The sequence below is a fragment of the Podarcis muralis genome, chromosome 8, assembly GCF_964188315.1.
Source record: "Podarcis muralis chromosome 8, rPodMur119.hap1.1, whole genome shotgun sequence".
In the NCBI taxonomy this organism is placed as follows: Eukaryota; Metazoa; Chordata; class Lepidosauria; order Squamata; family Lacertidae; genus Podarcis; species Podarcis muralis.
This window is the reverse complement of record NC_135662.1, coordinates 91,077,249-91,095,862: the sequence shown is the minus strand read 5'-3', so window position 1 is coordinate 91,095,862 and position 18,614 is coordinate 91,077,249. Positions and strand designations below refer to the sequence as shown.

At 41.8% G+C, this 18,614-nt stretch overlaps 2 protein-coding genes across 9 annotated transcripts in view; both read right to left on the bottom strand.

The window, feature by feature from the left end:
- The window catches only part of SUGT1 (SGT1 assembly cochaperone of MIS12 kinetochore complex), a 47,468-nt gene extending 39,246 nt beyond the window's left edge, over positions 1-8,222 (bottom strand). For both annotated transcript variants that reach the window (XM_028738444.2, XM_028738445.2), the window contains exons 1-3: positions 8,087-8,222; positions 7,944-7,989; positions 708-798 (exon numbers count right to left, since the gene is read on the bottom strand). In XM_028738444.2, coding sequence (XP_028594277.2) covers positions 708-798; positions 7,944-7,989; positions 8,087-8,118 — 169 coding nt within the window. In that variant the 5' untranslated portion in view covers positions 8,119-8,222. The remainder of the gene's footprint in view (positions 1-707; positions 799-7,943; positions 7,990-8,086) is intronic.
- A 2,562-nt stretch (positions 8,223-10,784) lies between these two features.
- ELF1 (E74 like ETS transcription factor 1) overlaps positions 10,785-18,614 on the bottom strand; it is an 87,259-nt gene continuing 79,429 nt past the window's right edge. For all 7 annotated transcript variants that reach the window (XM_077933587.1, XM_028738433.2, XM_028738437.2 and 4 more), the window contains 3 exons: positions 16,847-17,039; positions 15,457-15,906; positions 10,785-12,384 (listed from right to left, as the gene is read on the bottom strand). In XM_077933587.1, coding sequence (XP_077789713.1) covers positions 11,760-12,384; positions 15,457-15,906; positions 16,847-17,039 — 1,268 coding nt within the window. In that variant the 3' untranslated portion in view covers positions 10,785-11,759. The remainder of the gene's footprint in view (positions 12,385-15,456; positions 15,907-16,846; positions 17,040-18,614) is intronic.

Below are 18,614 nucleotides of genomic sequence, written 5' to 3'. Positions count from 1 at the left end.
ATTTCCTCCCCCACTTTTGCCCAGTGATTCTTTATCACACCCGCTAGAGGCTCTCACCATGAGTGGGTCAGGTGGCTGTGGCCTGCATCCAACCCTCGACACACAACTGGTTTCCCCCCTGTGCTGAGATCATCACTGGTTTACACAACAGGGGCTTACCCTATCCACCACAATGAAATTCTCATTGTTCAGGACACATGAAGAGTTACAGCTGAACTGAGCTTCTTGATGACAAGCCCAAATCTGCTCCAGAAGTTAGAGGACCAGAATGGCATGTAAGCCATAGGGGACTGGAAAGGTGCCAAAAACGGGAGAAACACCATTGATATTGTGAGGGTAGAAATGCCTTTTGCTTGCTTATTACCCAGTTTGGAACCAACCAACGGAATTGATTTTGAAGTAACTATATCTAGCACAGAGGTGTGATGAGGTGAAAATATCAGGCAAAGACACAAACTGTGTGCATTCCAAGCAGTTATTTTGTGAAATACACAAGCAAAGCCTACTAATGTGCTGGCGGGGGAGGGGAGCAAAAAAGAAACGAAAGCCCTGCATTGCAAGGGGTTAGCTAAATGACCCTCAGGGACCCTTCCAACTCTGCAATACGGCAATTCTTTGACTGTATGAAATCAAATTTTAGACCATCATTAACTCTAAAAACATTTTAGCATTTTGGGATATAACAGCACCAAATAAAGAGATGTTACCATGGTAATTTTGTAGAAGAATGTGAGCAAAAGCTCGTTGACAGTAATTCTCTGCATCATCTGGCTTCTGTTCTAAAGCCGCTGTCAGCTTCTGCAAGTGTAAATGCAGAAATTTAACATGACATTTTCTACAAATCCTTGTGTAGCCCACAGTGAAATGTCTTGCCTGTCAAATCAAAGAGCATCAATTAGTACAATTTTGCTTTGAGAAGAATTACACCAGAAGCAAAATTCTCAAATTCAGAGGATAGGTGCCTATAAGTGAGATAAAAGCATCACAGTATACGCCAAGGAGTAAACAGCATTTTAGTCAAGAAACTGTATCTAGAATGAAAGGGGGGGCGGGGAACAGTAAAAATTATTTCCTGAATGTATAATGTTGTGACATCTATTTATTACTGTGCAACTGTTCTGATTTCTCAGTATACACACAAATTTCTCTTTACTATTCAAAGCTAACAGGGTAGGCAACCAATTTCATACCCAATGCGACAGAAGATCAGTTTCACATCCAATGTAACAGCACTGCTCTGAATGAAGTTGCACAGGCACAAGCAACTCCTTGGTGGTCAAAATTCACTTAAGAAGCTTCATGGATAGGAGGGACATGCTTAATGGCTCATCCACCAACACTTCCCCACAGGCAAATCTACTCCAGCCACTTTCTGTTCCCCACCCGAGTCAGTTACTTAGTGCAAAACAGGGTGCTGCAGCAGTATTTCATTCCCCCCCCCCAAAAAAAAATTATTGGTTTTTCTCATATAATGCATAGACATTAACACAAAAGTAAAACATTACACTTGACACAACATAAAAACATAACAACAATAAAAATGAAAAAAATAAAAAAAGAATTGTTTCTTGTTTCCTGGTACATTTACAGTGGTACCTCGGGTTAAGAACTTAATTCATTCCGCAAAGAGCAAAATTAATTGTTAATAATGTAATAACGGAAAATATTGCAATAACTAAGGGTACAAGACAAGGGTGTCCTTTATCACCGTTGTTATTCATATCAGTCCTGGAAGTCTTACTAAACTCAATAAGAAACAATGAACGGATAAAAGGTGTGTCAGTTGGCCGTAATCAATATAAAGTAAAGGCATTTGCTGATGACTTGGTTATAACGATAGAAGATCCCATAAAGAGTATTAAAGAGGTATTAAAAGAAATAGAAGAATTTGGACAGGTGGCAGGTTTTAAATTGAATAAGAAAAAATCCAAAATAATGGTGAGAAACATAGACCAAGAAATTAGTGAAAGAATACAGCAAGAGACTGAGATTGAGGTGGTAAAGAAAGTGAAATATTTAGGGATTGTATTGACTCCCAGAAATATTGACTTGTTTCAAATTATGTACCAGTATGGAATAAAGTTAAACGAGACTTAGAGGTGTGGGGTAGAATGGAATTATCATTTTGGGGAAGAATTGCAACGATAAAGATGAGTGTGTTACCGAAAATGGTGTTTTTGTTCCAAGTAATTCCAATAATTAAAGGAGTTGCAATATTTAAAGAGTGGCAAAAAGTGATTTCAAGATATATCTGGCAGGGCAAAAAGCCGAGAATAAAATTTAAGTTGTTAACAGATTTAAAAGAGAGGGGAGGCTTTGCCCTGCCAGATATGAGGTTATATTATGAAGCATCGTGCATATGTTGGTTGAAAGAATGGATGAAATTAGAAAATACAGATTTGTTGGATCTGGAAGGATATAATAATAGATTCGGTTGGCACGCATATTTATGGTATAAAAAAAACGAGTGCATAAAGGTTTCGAAAATCATATTATTAGAGGATCTCTGATTGAGGTATGGAGTAGGTACAAAAACCTACTTGAACCAAAAATACCACACTGGTTATCACCATTAGAGGTGATGAGTGTTAAAAAGATCAATATGACTGGGAGGTGGATAACATATGGGAGTTTAATTGAGAAAGAGGGAAGTAAGTGGAAAATGAAACCATATGAAGAAGTGAAAGAATATGTAAACGATTGGCTGCATTACTTTCAGATTAATGAAAGAGAAAGAGGCTATTTTGAAAAAGAATCTAGGTTTCAACGAGAAGTATTGAATAACGAAGTTAAAAATTTATCTATGATGTATAAATTATTATTAGAATGGGATATGAAGGATGAAGAGGTTAAATCAGTTATGATTTAATGGGCCAAAGACTTTGGATATAACATTCAATTTGATGATTGGATAAAATTGTGGAAGGAAGGGATGAGATTTACGGCATGTCCCACAATTAAAGAAAATGTTATGAAAATGATATATCGATGGTATATAACACCAGTTAAATTAAGTAAGTTGTATAAGGTGAGTAATGAATGTTGGAAATGTAAGGAGAAAGAAGGGACATTTTATCATATGTGGTGGGAATGTAAAAAAATGAAGTGCTTCTGGGAAATGATATATAATGAGATAAAGAAAATACTGAAATACACATTTGTTAAAAAACCAGAAGCATTTCTATTAGGAATATTAGGTGGTGAAATAAAAAGGAACGATCAGAAAGTATTTCTGTATGCAGTAACTGCAGCCAGAACTCTTTTGGCCCAGAAATGGAAACAAGAAGAAATGCCTACGATTGAAGAATGGAGATCGAAATTAATGGATTACGCGGAACTGGACAGATTGTGACAGGGAGGATTCGCAACGGAAGAGATCAAAGATTCACTGAGGACTGAAGTAAATTTACAGAATATATTAAAAATATTTGTGATAATGATACAACGTTTGTAAGTTTTCAAGAAGCTCTGTAAGAAGGTTTGGTAGAAATATTGTTTAAACAACATGGTAAGATAAGATATGTTGTTGTTTATTAATTCCACAGCAGTATTTCAGATGAAGGGTGATATACAAATTTAATTAATAAATAAAATAATAATCTTCCTAAGTGTTCCCTGTTTTCCCATCATCTTGGATAGTGCAGGTTTAGTAACAAGAATTTGCTGAGAATCAAATCAATTTTTATTCTCAAGCTCAATTTTGTTTCATCTCTCACAAGTAAATGGTAAAGGATGCCTGGACCCCACAAAGGTGACTGTGGGGTTGCGGTGCTCATCTTACTTTTCAGGCTAAGGGAGCCGACGTTTGTCCACAAACAGGGTCATGTGACCAGCATGACTAAACCACTTCTGGTGCATGGAGGGCCATGACAAGTGCCAGAGAACATGGAAACATTGTTTCTCACAAAAAAATGCATCTATGGAACAGCTAAAAATGATTGGGAAACTGATTTTTTAGCACTGCAGTGAAGCCAAGGAATTTTGTTCAAGTAGAAATGGCAAAAGGAGCATTTAAAGTTGGCATTAAAAAAGTTTAGGAACACAATTTTTGCCTAGAATTCTTAAGTACATAACGGCAGACAAGTTTGTTTCAATTAGAAAAGTCCTAGGGTAACATTTAAAGCCTCCCAGATGTTGGGAGGCTGTGAGCAGCTCTATAAACTGCTATGATACAAGGGTACAACCAACACAATGGACTCTGGAACAATCAGGAATTTAAACATCATTAAAATAATGTTTAGGAGATAGTAGGATGGTGCATTCTAATGCCATTCAATGAGTGCTAGTGAGAAAATGGATTAAGTTTAGGTTAGTAATGGCCCATAGAATTTCTCTGGCAATGTCATTTTTCCACTGAAACATTTTCAAAGTGATAATATATTGTGACATCAGTTTCTAGAAAACTAGAGGAACATACAAAATTTGTGAGGGGACTGAAAGATGTGAGAATTAGTTGCAGTGGCAGCAAAGGATCTAGAAACTTATATATGAGTTTTGGCTAATAAAAAGCTTAAATAAATCTGCAAGGACTAACGGTATCACATAGGTCACAAACTAAACTTGATATAATGCTGGGAAACTACAATTCTCAGAAAGGATTTCTATCTAGAGTATAATGCAATCCTTTGAGTGTCAAGAATAAGAGACCGGAGCAAAAGGTGGAAAAAATATTCAAAGATAAGAGACAGATGGAGGAAGAATGTGGGGGCAAAAGAAAACTCTTATAAGCTGATTCATCTATTGCAGGCAACTTAGTTGACTGTATCATTCATGTTGCGAGGGGGCCGCAATGCGGTATAAGGGGCAGGGGGGACTTAGATTTGTGTGAGGCTGGAGCTCGGGAAATGGTGGAGGCAGCAATGAGAAGCAGGCGGGCAAGGGAGCTGGGGAGTGGTCTGTGCTGTCTCTGACAGAAGGCGGGATCAGGACCAGCAACAGCATCAGCTGCTCGGTTCCCCTGGGTGGGGGATCAGGCAGGATTGGGATGCAACAGCTGCATGGCTCCCTTTGACGGGGGGGGGGGGATGGAGAGAGAGAGCTGCTTAAGGGGGTAGAGAGAAATTAAGAAAGGGCTGGCTTGGGGTGGGGGTGGGGAGAGAAGCCGACTGGCTCCTCAGAAAGAGAACTTTTGCCTCCCTTTCCTCCCCCCCCCCCAACTTAAACTCCCCCCTCCTTAGCCACCTCTTTCAACACACGCACCCTGCGCACACTCCTCGTCCCTTCAATGACAATGGGTAGATCACTGCCAGTTTATGATCCTGGGTAGTAGATCACAGCCTATTTGAAGTTGGACGTGCCTGATCTTTTGTATCGTACATCTTTTGCAGTTATAAAGGACATAATCAAAAAGCTCTCCAAGTCGAGTACAAATAAAATAGCAGCAAAAGCACAATTAAAATCCTCAAACAAATTTGAGGTTTCAAAAAATATAACTGAGTGCTTGATGCCAGAAATGTGGGTGGAACTTTGCAGTCTTCAGATATACTAGGTGCTTGTGAAAAGATGTAAGTTATCAAGTGCTTTATGTTGGACATGTGGGCGATATAGTCTTCATACATATTTTTGTGGCTATGTATGGCTATAAGAAAAGTTTGGGTTATAACTGTCGCTATTTAGGGAATAGTGAGGTATTAACTTCCCAACTGTCATCTTATTAGGCAAGTTGGATGGTGGATAATAAATGTAAAAGGTAAAGGGACCCCTGACCAATAGGTCCAGTCGTGGCCGACTCTGGGGTTGCAGCACTCATCTCACTTTACTGGCCAAGGAAGCCGGCGTACAGCTTCCAGGTCATGTGACCAGCATGACTAAGCCGCTTCTGGCAAACCAGAGCAGCGCACGGAAACGCCGTTTACCTTCCCGCCGGAGCGGTACCTATTTATCTACTTGCACTTTGACGTGCTTTCGAACTGCTAGGCAGTCAGGAGCAGGGACCGAGCAACAGGAGCTCACCCCGTCGCTGGGATTCGAACCGCCGACCTTCTGATCGGCAAGTCGTAGGCTCAGTGGTTTAACCCACAGCGCCACCTGATAATAAATGTAGTAGATGATAAATGGAGCAACATGATTCTAATATGTTGGGTTTTGCCTGGATTTTAGTGACACTGAAAAATAATAATAAATTATTACCCCTCAGAGAATTGTAACATGGAATTTGGCAGAGTCTTGGGGCCTGATTGCACTAACTCAGCACAACAGCAGAAGTCAGAGCAAGGGCTCCTGTTCCTGCAAGAGGGCTTTCCCTGCCTCTCTCCATCCCCCAAATCCACTCTAGAGTATTGGGAGAACCCCCAGAACTACACACAGGGGGAGAAGAAAGCAGGTTGTTTCATCTGGCAAGCACTGTTGAGTTCCTCCCTTGATATTTATGATCTCATTCTTTAAAATGCTCTTGGGGGGAGAGGTTACTTCCAAAAACTTACTGTAACAGTGGGAGTAGTTTTCATGGTATCTTTAGTATATTTTGGGGCTACTACCAGGTTTAGTGCCTTGCACATGTGTGCAATCATATGTCGTTTGGACGTGCCTAAAACAGGAGTTGCCTATACTAAAATAAGATTATTAGTTTAATGAGTTATTAGAATAACTGTGTCATTTAATCTAATGTTCTTCTGAAGCTGCTCAAGGGGGTGGGAATTGGAAGTAAAGTGGCACCACGCTTCAGGTTACAGACTCTGCTAACCCAGAAATAGTACCTTGGGTTAAGAACTTTGCCTCAGGATGAGAACAGAAATTGCGTGGTGGCAGCGCGGCACCCCATTAGCTAAAGTGGTGCCTCAGGTTAAGAACAGTTTCAGGTTAAGAACGGACCTCCAGAACAAATTAAGTTCTTAACCTGAGGTACCACTGTACTGTATTACAGTAGTTGCACTCCTAGGTCACTACCTCCTATGAGGTCACTACCAGCAAGTAATATTAGGATTTTGTTGGATGTTGTGGAGTGCCAGCCCCATGACCTTTGACTGTGGGGTCCCACAAGGGTCCATTCTTTCTCCTATGTTATTTAATGTCTATAAAAGTATTCATGTTCTTGAAAATCATATTCTCGAAGCTACCAGCATGAGTTTGACCAAACTGCGGGAGGCAGTGGAAGACAGGAGTGCCTGGCGTGCTCTGGTCCATGGGGTCACGAAGAGTCGAACACGACTCAACGACTAAACAACAACAACATAAAAGCATTGGGGGCTGTCATCCAGGGTTTTGGATAAGTTCCACTATAAACATATGGGCTTAATACATCAATCAATTTGGAATAAATCAATCAATTTGGAATAGACCAAAAAGGGAGGAGTAGCAGCGTCATATGTAAAGATAGTCTACGCTCTTGAAGAAATCCATGACCTGAAGCATGAAAAGCAAATTGAGAGTTTATGGTACAAATTGCAACAGTGACCTTACTGTGGGGGTCTGCTAAAGACCTCCAAGCCAAACTGAAGACATTGATGACTCCTTCCTAGGGCAGATGACCAAACATTCAAAAAGGAGAAAGATCAGTAGTCATGGGAGACTTCCAACAAATTCCTCCATTGCCTCATTGTCAATTTCATTTCCCAGAAGGTGGAAGAACCAGCAAGGGGATCATCTATCTTGGACCTGGTCCTCACCAACAGGAAGGAACTGATTGATGCAGTGGAAACGCGCGAGGAAGTGACCGTACAGAGGCAAGGGAAAGCTGAGCCCAGTCGGACACAGACTCTGGACTTGAAGGAGGGCAATTTCGAAAAGCTGAAGATGCTCCTGGGCTCAGAAGCCCCCGAGAGACGCGGGTCCCAGAGGGAGGGGAGGTCCTGAAAGGCCCTTCCAGTCAGAAAAGCGGGAGGCGGCCAAGGGACCGGCGGGGCCGCCTAAGGAGCTGGCGGGTGAGCCGAGATGGGAGACGCGCGGCAGCCTCCCTGCTCTCGCCCGGCCTCCCCCCCCCCCCCCGCCCGGCTGGCGGCGCTCACCTGCGCGGCTCCGGCGGGGTCTCCTTCGACGTCTCCGTCCGGCAGCCTGAGGGGAAAGAGGCTCAGAGTCAGAGGCGGACAGACAGACAGACAGACAGACAGGGGACCCCGAGGGGAGCCGGGGGGGGGAACAGGCCGCTCACCGCAACACGCCCAGCCCCGCCGACTCCGCCATCTTGGCGACGCCACGGAAACTTCGAGAGCGCCAAGAGTTTGGTTCGGTTTTCTTTACGGCGAGGGAAGGGGCGGGGCGTCACGGTGACGCCATCAGCGAGCGCCCTCGCGCGCGCGCTTAGGCTGGAGCGTCAGAGGGCGCGAGACGGGCGCGCCGGGGCGGAAGAGGAGGCGCGTCCGTGAGCCGCCTGGGCGCGGACGCGTCTCGGGGCGAGAAGGACAGCGAGATCTTCCCCGTCGTGTAAACTTGGCTGAAAAGATTAAATTCTTCTCTCCTGAAGCTCCCGACCCTCATCTGGTTCTGGTTCTAAATTTACGTGGCTTCACTTTATAAGCTAATCCTTTCGAGGCTTTCTCATGCAAAAGCATCATATAGATTTGGCTGAAATCTTGCCTAGCTACACAAAATTTTCCGTACCGGGAAATTGGAAGGAGGGCGCGAGACCCCGCCCCCCTCTCCCGCCCACGAGGCACGTGCCCACCTGGCGCAATTCGCTGATGTTGAGCTCAATGGGGAAACTAGAAATTCCGAAGAAATCACACCTCTGGAGCTGGAAGTTCTGGCATTTTTTCCTGTCTCATAAAACATCCGTTCTCCCATGTTTTTGTTTTAGCTCCATTATATCTGCCAATAACAGATTCTTTCTGCTTCTTTCCCTTTTAAAATGATTGTTTTTGCAGAAGCCTCCAGTGAGTTGCATGCAGATTGGCTGTACTTTTAAATATATACATTAAAAAAATATATCCTTGAGGGTGGGGAGCTAGAAAGAGCCCTACTTCTGCTTCCTTTCGTTTCATTTTTTATTATTATTTGTTGTTGTTGTTGTTGTAAGGGTGGTGGGGTGCACTTGCATATCCTGCAAGTGTCCCATTTTAAGTGGGACATTCCAGATCACAGAAGCCAATCCTGGCTTGTGTTTGGATCCTGGAATGGAGCGAGTCAACAGAGCCGATGAGCACCAGACAGCAGGAGAGGAAGGTGTGCCCCTCCTAACGTCCCATTTTGGGGGACGAAAATGTTGGAGGGCATGCACCTGCCAGCCTGTCATATAATTAGTAAAAGATTAGATATAGCTATTGATTTCTGTCGACCGCTCTCTTCTGCCCAAAACTTTAAAGTATTTCAAAACAAGAGCTAGCTATAGAAAGCCAAAATTGAGGAATTCCTTCTGTGTTTATTATCTTTTCAGTGGAGATAAATGACAGGCGCACAAGCAAATGCTGTGGGCAAATTATCTTTTCCGCTACAAACTTCCCTATAGATTCAGCTGTGCATGTTTCCATATTTGCTTTAAATGCTGTATTTTGAGTCTTGTTTCTTTTTTTCTTCCTTTTACCCACATCCCAAAGGAAAAATAATGGTGAGGAAAGCAAAAAAAAAAAAAAAAAAAAAAACAGAAAAGAAAAGAATTGAGATACGGAAAAAGATCTTATGGGACTGTAAGATTACAAGGCCACTGTTGCAGGGGTTTTCACTGTCATGAACTGGCAGGACAACAGGGAGGAGGAAAAGGAGGAAGAGGATCCTGTCAAGGGGTTTAGCTGTGACTGGGACACACCTGGGGAAGCTGAGGATGGGGAAAGGAGGTTGGTGTAGGAAGTACTCGTGGGGAGATGGAGGATGGTGGGGGTCAGTGCACAGGAACCAGAGCAGCAGGACCCATCACCAGAGAGGCCCGTCTCTACAATCATGGACCCTCACTTGGATGTTCCAGGGAGTTCTTGGGGACTGTGCTTGTGTGGGACTGACCTCCCAGTGCCCTGACCCCTTTATCAGCTGCAAAGACAGGAACCTGGTCTGACTGGAATTTAGACCTGCTGGACTGCACACTAACATCTGATGTGGGATCGTGCACTCCAGAGCGACTTGCCGCCAGGTACCCTGTGGTTTAGGATGTCCACACTCAGTGACCACGCTCCAAGGATAATCAAAGCTTCACAGTGCCCATGAGGTTCCCCCACCCCTGGAATGGAAAACTGCCACTGATAGAAAATGACTAGGGAGAGGAGTATAGTTAAGCTCTATTTCACATCAGCCCTTTATACAATAATCACTTGTTTTGATGTATTACATGTTCTTGTGCTATCTTAAAACACTTACCCAACTCATCATGGCATAAGCTTTTGCAAACTAGAGCCCATTAGACAGATGAAGAGTTATCATCCATTGGCAGCTATATGGAGCCAAATTGCCAGGAGGTGCAAGGGGTACCAGCTTAAATGTATACAATTGTATACTTTGTTGCTTCTGCCACAAAAAGTTGTGCTTCTGGAAGCTGCTAGATAGAAGCCTGCTTAGTACATAACAATGCAGGATTGTCATAAATCACTGCAATGTGGGGATAAGTAGGAGTGGATGACAGTGCAGAAGAGTCGTCAGTCAACAGTGTGCACACAATACTGGAATATTTTGGAGAGGAGTGAGAAGTCCTGTTGCATGAGAAGGTCACCTGTGAAGCGTTGGATGCAACCTACCAATATTGGGGGATTAAAAAAAATTTATGCTGAGTTTATTTGATGGCCATATTGGTGAAGACACTTCATTATTTGCTGTACTGTATTTGAATTTATTTACCAAGACTGTTTTATCCTGAACTGTTCTACATGGTAATGTATGCCAAATTTATCTCTTCCAGACTCCTAGATTCACAAACAAAAACATATAAACATGTTGTACTTGATTTATTTTCATAATAAACCAATTAAAATACAAAAGACAAAAAAGGTTCAGAAGGGTTCCACAATTTAAAATTTTTTTAAATACAAATCCACTCTGTAATATCTGAATACATATAACTTTAGAGCTCTAAACATAATGATCTTATTTGTATCTATAAAATATTGCTCTATGGAAACAAAATTTTGAAAAAGTCTTTGAGAAATTAAATTACATATTTACAATAGAAAACTGTAGTTCTATAGAAACATTTTAATCTCAAAATACTTTCATAAATCATATAATTCTTTTTTCACCTTCCTACAAAATAATGGGAAACGCATTTTTTAAAGCTTGACTGTTGAAGTGGTCTGAAAATAATTGCACCTGTAATGATAACTTTAGTTTTGGTGAACAGGGAATACCCAATATATCCGCATTATGAAAACAAAAGCATATTGTAAATTAGTATCTTCTTGGGAGGGGAGGTGTATTTCATTTTGCACAACGAAGTAGTTGGTGCAAAACACAATAGAAACAAGGATATTTCCAACTGTCCGCTTGTTTTCTGTCCATATAAAAACAAAAATATTTTAGTTCACTGGCATTAAACAAATCTTTGGAATTTGCTAAAAGAATCACATAGATGGGTGAAAACATCTTTGTAGAAATTTATTATTTTCAAGCACTGATTACAGCAATGGTTATATTATTATGCAAGATAGCAAGATAGACAAATAACGCGTGAAGTGTATGAAATTAAGATTTTTTGGACAGTGATCTAAAAAACATAAATGCCATATTCCTTCAAGCTTGCATTTTTAAACATTAATATTTTATATCATTTAGCAAACAAAACACTGAAATTAAGTGTATTGTATTACTTCTAAATTAATTTCAGAAATTAAAGTAGCTTTGTAATGCCTGCTTTGGAATCAAATTATACATAAACAGCTGATGAAGTCCCATCACACACAAAAAACCCTTTACTTGTATGAACTTTGCTCCAACTGTTCACTTTCTTGCTTAATTTGCACAGAAGAGGGAAATCCATTGGAGTTGGATACCACCACCATCAAAGGCTGCTGTTGGAAGCCTTGCTCTGAGTGTTTGCATTCTTCCACTGTGTTATCCTCTGCCTCTGATTTTATCACTCCTTGTATAACAGTTGGTTTCATTTCTGGAGCTTTAATGACGGAAGTGATCACAGTGTTGGACGGCTGAGCAACAACGTGTGAATTGCTGGGCGTAAAAGTTACCACCGGGGTAGCAGTGCTGAAGGATGGAGAAGAAGCCATGTTGACTGTTCCATTGCAAATGGTCTGCACGTTGCTGGTGAGAACTTGGTGAACCTGAGCAGGACTGAAGACAATGGATGAAGGAGGAGAGACTGGCTTGGGAGACTGCAGCATAATGTTCTCTTTAAGCACAGTCATGGGCTGTGAAGTTGGGATGGCTTGTAGAATAAACTTTTGGGGTGTTGTGGTGGATGTTGGATCTGCGCTGGCTATCACTGTGGTTAGAGGCACTGTCTGGAGTGTTACTGTATGCAGCTGCTGGTGATTCCCTGGAGACACAACAACCGGAACTTGGCTTGGGGCTTGGATAGTCCTGTTAAGAGAGGCAAAAATAATTACATTTCCCCCCCCTACTTCTAATGCATTTGTAATATTGTTCTGTTTGAAAGCCACATGACAATGAACTTGCCTTCAGCCTGGAAAGCCAATGCTAAATCCCTAATGAGGACTCACTGGAAAGCACCAAACTCTCAGCCTAAAGCAAACGATGTTGAGGATGAGGAGAAAACTAGAATAGTTGTGAGGAATATGACAAATGAAGAGGACGAGGCTCTTCACACATCAAAACTAAAGTCTGACACAAAACTAAAGTATTAACATACAAAATATCTTGAAACTTTGTGAACACAATTTAGAAATAAAATCTACTTGTTCATCCAAAATAGAAGTAACTCAGTTGACCACCGTAACTTTCCCCAAATCTGTTCAGTATCAAAATGAGCCCAGAGAGTTCTGCCTGTGCTTCCTCCTCCTCCATCTCAGTTTTGCCCTTGCAGAACTTAGCAGGGAGAAGGACAGGGACAAAGCCAGGAGCAGAGGACTCTGCCTGCCAATTCTTGGCCTCGCTGTCTCCACCCTGCTGCTCCCAATGGGCATCAGACACTGGTGAATTCCAATGAAGGCCTTTTTCATTTCTGCACGGCATAAGCCTTAAGATAGCTGAGAAGCAGGGAGTGGCTGGTGTCAGCTGATATTCAAACAGAGAGCAAATTTAGAGAGTAGGGTTCATTATTGCTCTTCTGGCTGAAAAATGGCTGCATTGTAAGACTTTTCCCATGGCATCACAAAGCTGAAAAAGACCCAGAATCCTCTATTCACACTTCTTACCCTAGAAGTTACTTTCTGCAAATACAAGTGAGGGTGGATGTTTAAAATATCCCCCTGGCAAAAAAGGCAAATGTAAAAAAATTGCAGAGAGGCATATTTTTGATGCTTTCTTTTTGGAATGGCTAATTGATTCCATTTTTCAAAGGCTACAAAAGACACCTTAAATAAAACAGCAGCAAAAAAGTAGGGAAACACTTCGGCATGACTGTTTATCTTCTTAAAATACTCCCCCCATCAAAAATCCTCCCCAGCTTCAATAACTTACAGTTCCTTTGTTTTGCACAAAGGACTCAAGAAATAGCAAAGTCTGTGTGCCTGGATGTGTTTGTGTTCTGTAAGGAGGAATTTAAAAATAACCCTCAAAATAGGGAGTGTCTTCTGTATTTCTCTCCCTCCTTCTACCCCTTGGTACTCATACATTTTGGCTCCCGGACGATTGAAACCCGGAAGTGAATGTTCCGGTTTACAAACGTTCTTTCAGAAGCTGAACGTCCAGCGCAGCTTCCGATTGGCTGCAGGATGCCTCTGCAGCCAATCAGAAGCCACGCCTTGGTTTCTGAATGTTTCAGATGTCGAATGGACTTCCGGAATGCATTCTGTTCAAAAACCAAGGTACGACTGTATTCCATTTTGTTCCATGCCACCCTCCAATACTGCTCCCCTCTCATCCCATTGCCTTGTACTTCAGTCCTCCCTGCTTGTGTCGGCTGTGAAGCACTCTGGAGGCAAGCCCAGCCCAGCCCAGCAGAACCACAAGACCAAGCATGGCACTTCTAGGCATTGTGAGGCCCCTCAAGGCTGTTGTGCACTGACCATATTCACAGATTTTTATCTCTAATGCCCACTGACCAGCAGTGAAGTCTGTGTGAAAATAAGTAAATAAAAGTTTGCATCTGAAAGCAACAGCCTGTGTTTTGGGCTTTGATTGGAATTGTCCCCACCCCCAATCCAAGTTTGGAGGAGGAACAGAATTTCCAAGCCAATGTTTCAGTTATTCAGTGCAACTTGTTTTTTGTTGTGAGGTGAGCACCATAACCCCAATATTATAGTTTTGAGGGAACAATGACTAATTTTCAAACTTTTTCTTGTAGCCACTGGGTTCTGGACTACATATGTGCCAAATTCTAAATTTCCGGGTGCCTTGGATGTACATTAACCATTTGAGAGAGAAGTGCAAATTTGTCCTCCACTTTTAGGTATCTTATTTTCACATCTTCCTAGTGTCCTGGTCTATGCATGACAAGCCAGATGCAGTCCTATCTGGCCTGCTAACCACCCATTTAGACTTGCAATGGGTTAGACATGGAGCCAACTTTTAAAAAGCACTGAAAATTGCCGTTGGTCCAGAATATGCTCCCAAGATTATTTTGGCCACATTACATCCCAGCTCTGCCAGCTGCACTGGATCCCAGTTAAGTTTCTGGGCTCAATTTAAAGTGATGCTTGCATACTTTTAAAGCTCTTAACAACTTTAAAGGCCAAGTTCCTTTTTTAAAAAATATATTTTCTCTGATCCTTAACATCCTCATCAGAGGAGCCCGTGCTTCAAGTGCCCTTGGCAAATGAAGTGAGATGGGTGGCTCCTAGGAAGAAGGCCTTTGTGGTGGTCCTCCTCTCAATGTAGCACCCTCCCATCTTTTTAAAATTATAGGCTTCTCAAATCAGGGTTTGTGATTTATTTTATATGCATGTTCTTAATTGCTGTACTTATTCATCCTTCAATAATAACTTTTATCATTTGTATCATCATATTTAGTAATGTATTTTATTCCTTTAATTTTTTGTGAGCCACCCAGAAGGTATATGTCATTGCACAGTGTGGAGGAATGAAGGTACACGTTTGTCTGTTTTAGGGCTTGGAACAGACTTTCAAAGTTCAAAGCCTTGTGCTGTTGTGGACCTGTTTAGCAGGAGCTGCTTGGTGGCAGCAGGGAGCAAAGAGACTGGGAGCTTCTCTCTGGGAGCTGACATCTTTACAAAGTCAAGGTAACCCAAGGTTTTGCTTAAGTGACTTGTTGACCAAACTCAAAATGGTTTCTGGTTAACAGTTTAGGTACTGTATTTATTTGTATGTTTCAAACAGATGTTATATATGTATATATTTTTAGTTCTCTTAATTGTTTTTTAATTGTTTTTCCCATGTGTTTAGTGATTCTTGTTCTTATCTGTAAGCTGCCTTGAGTCCTGTCTGGGGGGAAAAGCGGGGTATTATGATTGTTGTTGTTGTTAAAGCTAGCTGCCCCCAGCAGCCCCAGGTGCCCTGTTCTGACATTCTTACCTTATGTTCTCCTCCAGCATGTTACTGCTCACAGCTGTGTGTCCTTCTGGAATGGGTTGCACGGGGTGCATTAAATGAACTGTCCGATAAAGCTGAGTTGGATGGACTGGCTGACTAGGCTGCACCGTCCTCAACACTTCTGATGTCACGGTGGGCAGCTGCTGTTGAAAATTTTCAATGGGCTGCTTAAGCCTGGCAGACTTGGAGTTGACTGGAGTCTTTAAAACAGCAGCAGATGTTCCTTTTTGTGCCATGTTTGAAGATGTTTTAGACCTGCCCATTTGGTTTCTATTACCAACAGGTGCTGATTGTAAAGATGAATCAGGGGAATCTGTACTCAAACTTGGATCTTCATCATCTATGTAAACAAGGTCTTTTGGCATTTCTTTAAACTGATACACCAAACGTTGTCCTTCTACTTTGGCCAGAATGCCTCTTTGGTAATAATATCTATTTGAAGTAGGAAAACACACCAAAGATTACACAAAGGAATAGAGTTGTACCTTGGTTGTTGAACAGAATCTGTTCCAGAAGTCCATTCGACTTTCGAAAATGTTCGAAAACCCAAGGCATGGCTTCTGATTGGCTACAGGAGCTTCCTGCACTGAATCAGAAGCCGCAGAAGCTGTGTTGGACATTCGGGTTCCAAAGAACGTACACGAACCGGAACACTCACTTCCAGGTTCGCGGCGTTCAGGAGCCAAAACGTTTGAGTCACAAGGTGTTCATCGACCAAGGTACGACTGTATTTAAAGTTGGAGAAACTCTACCTAAAATACTGTTTTAACACCAACAACAGATTAATGCAGCAATATGCACTTTTAAAAGAATGAACACAATTCATTTACTGCTGTTTCTGTTCTTGCTGAGCTTTGAATACTCAAGTACTTTCCCCCAACAGATCACTCTCCATATTATGAAAGGTCTTCATGCAAACAAGGACATTCCGCTCAAAGTTCAGAACAGGATCCACCTGGGCTTATGAAGCCACACTGCCAACAAAAATGCAGTTGTGGGCCTGAGATGGTCATGATTCATTTAACAGCCGGTATCCATGCTAAGAGAGGAAGATTGTGAGCCATGTCTTACTAGTCCAGCGCTAGCTAGTCTTGATTCAACCACAGTATTAACATTCCTAGAATGTTAATATTATTTTCAATCTTTTCCCTCCCAAGTCAGCATTGCAGGCTCACTGATCAGACGCTATCCTCATTAGGTTGGGAGTGTGGTTTTGGAGAGCGGGGTGAGCGCCGCACAAAGTATTTTTGTATATCTGAATATAATATTTACTAGTATTAGTGCTTAACATTGTTTTAGCTTAGGATGCTCTCCCCCTTATGATATACATTCTGTGCTGAGTATATTCTGTCATGATCTTAAGTTTACCTACCTGAGAGCCCTGCCCATTGTTTCATAATTCATATCGGGTTTGTTTTTGTGCTTTCCCCACAACCTCGACACGGCCTTGGAATCCACAAGCTTAAAAATGCCCTTTTCCCTCTGAGTCCATTTTATGTACTTCGGACAAGTGGCTTTGTCCTGAAGCAGAGCTAGCAAGAACTCCCAAAGGTAAATTGTGTTTCCTAAAATAAATGAATAAAAAGAATTTCAGAAAGACACATTTTGAGAAAACAATTGTTACCGCAGTAAACAACAAATAACTTGTCCCAATAAAATGACACTTGTAAGTACAAAGATGTGTAATTTATTAATTAACTGAAAATAAAATATACAAACGATGACCTGCACATACATAGCAATAACTTCAAATAAATTATCCTGGATTTTGGGACCCTTCTTTTCTTCCATAGTCCCACAGCCACCTCTCTGTCTCAAAATCGCATTATGGATTCATTATAATATACCACTCATTAGATCATTAGAATTCTATGCAAACATTGGCATGTACTCTGGAATGTACCAGGTTGTAATGAATTTCCTTTGATTGGCCTGAGATGGACCAAATCAATTAAGGAAATGTTAGTACACACGGATAGAAATTCCGAAAGAATTATAACTCGTACCATCAGCACTTCTGGGCCCACTGGTCACCACAAATGTAGCAGATGTTTATCCTGCCCTTTTTCTTTACAGATTAAAGAAATTTATGATGAGAAAACTAATTTCAGCTTTGCTATTTGTCAATTTAGTACATGTCAGACCAGAGCCGTTGTCTACCTTATTCGATGTCCTTGTAATCTATTGTATATAGGCTCCACCACTTTGAGCAGTTGGGGTTCGGATTGGGGAACATCGTTCACGCATACGTAACGCCAATATGGAGGCACCTCTGGTAGAACATTTTGTTTCCCACAACCATTCAGATACGGATTTATTATTTACAGTTTTATGGGTGAATCAGGGGACAAAGGGTATCAGAAAAGATTATGAATGTCAGTTACGGCAGCAAGAAACCCGTTTTATTTCTATGTTTAAATCCATTCATCCAGGGGGACTTAACTCGGAATTAGACCTCAAATGTTTTATTTGATTATCTGTATCCTTGCTGTTTCTTTGTACTGTGGCTTTAAGCTCAGTCTCCTTGTTATCAGTATCACCTGGGGCTGGCTATATATATTTTTCAAAAAATGATGTTAGTAACAGTGACTACATAATCGTATGAGCACTGTTCCAGAGTATTTTTCATTCTCATGTATATTATATCAATTAAAAAAAAGATTGGGTATGTAACCTTTTTATGTTACAGTTTATAATTTCCACAGGACGCGGGTGGCGCTGTGGGTTAAAGCCTCAGCGCCTAGGACTTGCCGATCGAAAGGTCGGCGGTTCGAATCCCCACGGCGGGGTGCGCTCCCGTTGCTCTGTCCCAGCGCCTGCCAACCTAGCAGGTAAACGGCGTTCCGTGTGCGGCTCTGGCTCGCCAGAGCAGCAATGTCACGCTGGCCACGTGACCCGGAAGTGTCTGCGGACAGCGCTGGCTCCCGGCCTATAGAGTGAGATGAGCGCACAACCCTAGAGTCTGGCAAGACTGGCCCGTACGGGCAGGGGTACCTTTACCTTTTACCTTTATAATTTCCACACTATTTGAAGTTATTGTTATGTATGTGCAGGTCATCGTCTGTATATTTTATTTTCAGATAATGAAGAAATTACACATCTTTGTACTTACGAGAGTTTGTTGAACTAATTGGCTGATG